This window comes from Malania oleifera, chromosome 10 (genome assembly GCF_029873635.1).
Source record: "Malania oleifera isolate guangnan ecotype guangnan chromosome 10, ASM2987363v1, whole genome shotgun sequence".
Lineage (NCBI taxonomy): Eukaryota > Viridiplantae > Streptophyta > Magnoliopsida > Santalales > Ximeniaceae > Malania > Malania oleifera.
The window spans coordinates 88191036-88193359 of record NC_080426.1 but is presented as its reverse complement, the minus strand read 5'-3'; the positions used below and the strand labels follow the sequence as shown (position 1 = coordinate 88193359).

General features: G+C 34.3%; 1 protein-coding gene across 1 annotated transcript; it reads left to right on the top strand.

Annotated features, from left to right (window-relative positions):
• The first annotated feature begins 608 nt into the window (after positions 1–608).
• Positions 609–1055, top strand: LOC131166771 (uncharacterized). The gene is made up of 2 exons (XM_058125342.1): positions 609–726; positions 784–1055. The coding sequence occupies exons 1-2, from the start codon at positions 609–611 to the stop codon at positions 1053–1055; spliced, it is 390 nt and encodes a 129-aa protein (XP_057981325.1).
• The last annotated feature ends 1269 nt before the right edge of the window (positions 1056–2324 follow it).

The following is a 2324-nucleotide window of genomic DNA, read 5'->3' as shown; positions in this document are numbered from 1 at the left end:
ATATAAGATGGTATGATTTCATTGTTCAGCAACCCAAAGGCATCTTTCCTCATCTCGTCAAAATATTCTACGCAAACTTGATTTATGAAAATGACATTTTTTCATCTAAAGTTAAAGGGAAGAAAATTCTTTTAAATTCTGAAATACTATCTCCTATCTTCAAAATCACTCTAGGAGAACTTGAATGTCCTACTCTCACTCAATCCTGTATTTTGGATCAAGGTTTTACTCCCGAAACCTTTCTCCCATTAATTATGGAAAACGAACTCGTATACTTTGGGCATCCTCCGTTATACAAGCAACTCCATTTAAAAGCTCAAATTCTACGTAAGATTACTTCTTATAATATTCTCCTCAAACAAGGTTCGTTCGATCATCTTTCATACATGGAATGTTTTGATCTTTGGTGTCTTCTTAAAGGTAAAAAACTAGATTTGGTCCGCTTGATTATGAAATGGATGTGGGCCAAACTAGAATCCACCAGAGTTGTTCACCCTTGCGGTGGTGTTCTCGCCCTTTTCTTTGCTCATCTTCATATCTCAAGTGCTTTTGAATTCTTCGTTAAAAGAACCTAATATAATCTTTTCAATCTTACCACCTTAAAACAAATGGGGTACGACAAAGGCAATGAGGGTTGGTACTTTAAGATTTGTAGACCTCAACGTGCTCTAGCAACCCCAACAGCAGCTCCTCCTCCTCGTACACATGATCAGGGATCTTCACAAGGTGCACCCTCGTGGTTTTTGTCCTTTCAGTAAGACTTCTCCACTTTCTCGTCTGAAGTGCGATACGGGATTCAGAGTATCAAGGAGAAAGTCAACTCACTTGATCAACGCATAACTCGGATTGAGGAACATCAAGAAAAATCTTCTAGGGGTGTTGATCCCATGGACATCAACTCAGCTCCTCGTAGTGAAGATGATAGTTCTGAAAAAGAAATTGAGGACGAAGAAGAAGAATCTGAGGAAGAAGAATCTGAGGAAGAAGAAGGTCAAGAAGAAAGTCAAGAAGACGAAGAAAAATATGAAGATGAAGAAACTAGAGTAGGTGACTAGTTGATGATGTAGTTATAAGTTGTTTGCATGGTATGATACTGTTGGAATGTGTTTTTTGAGTTGTTTGTTTTTGACACTTTTTGAATGTAAATTCCCTTTATGTGTAAATACATCCTTGCTGTTATAATATGACTCTCTTTTCTATTCCTTGCTTCTTTTTAAATAATGAAAAAGGGGGAGAAAATATTGTTAGAAAAGATAATACAAAATGAGAGCTAAAAGCTAAAAGGTAATATGCTAAAGTGAAATATGACACATAACTTGTAAAGATGCAAGTAAAAATAAATAAGTTATACAAATATGCAAGTAAAAAATCATACTTTATGAGTTAAATAGATTCATATTGAATAAAGTGTGACATACTTGTTAAATATTACTACATTTTGGATGATATGCTATTTGTTTACTTAAAATTTGTATCATTATTCTTATCAAATGTTAAAAGGATGCTTATTGTAAGGGTGAGTCTTTTTTCAAAGGAACTCTTATCTTTGCTCCTTGTTTGTCATCATCAAAAAGGGGGAGATTGTTGGCCCAACTGGGCTTTCAATCAGTTTTGGTGATAACATACAAAGGATAATCTAACTTAGAATGGTTGAGTAATGATGTTTCAGGTTTGACAATAATACAAGGATCATTATGGACCATCAAGCTACCTTCATTAACAAGTGATCCAAGAGAAGCTCAAGCAACACTAGATTGATCAATGCATGGGGAAACTAAAACCAACTCAAGCTAAAGTCCAAGGGATTTCAAAGTGACCATGAAATGGAAGATTTTAAGCTTAGAGTATAAGGTTTTAGGATGAGCAATGTAAGTCCTTCAAAGTTGAATATCTATTGAAATATCATTTGAAACTCTTTGGGAAATATATGGGCTTAGAGGCCTATTTTAAAATCCCGAAAAATGTTTTATAAAAAAAACAAAGAAAGAGAGCAAAACATATTTTTGAAAAGAAAGTAAAAAAACCAGAAAGTATACTACTCAGAAGACTGAAGTTTAAGCTCAGTCGTCTAAAGAATTACTTTAGAAGTCTAAAGATTTATTGGTAAAACACAGAAACTAACAGAAGCACATCAGAAGACTGAACTCTGACTTCAGTCATTTGAACCCGAAACTTCAGAACTTTGAACCCCAACTTCAGGCGTCTGACCTTGTGTCTAGTTCAAGATTTTCAAAACTTTAAGGAACTTCAGAAAACTGACCCTAAAGGTTTAATCATCTGAACACTGTTAACGGTCAAATTTTTAAATAATATAAATATTTTAA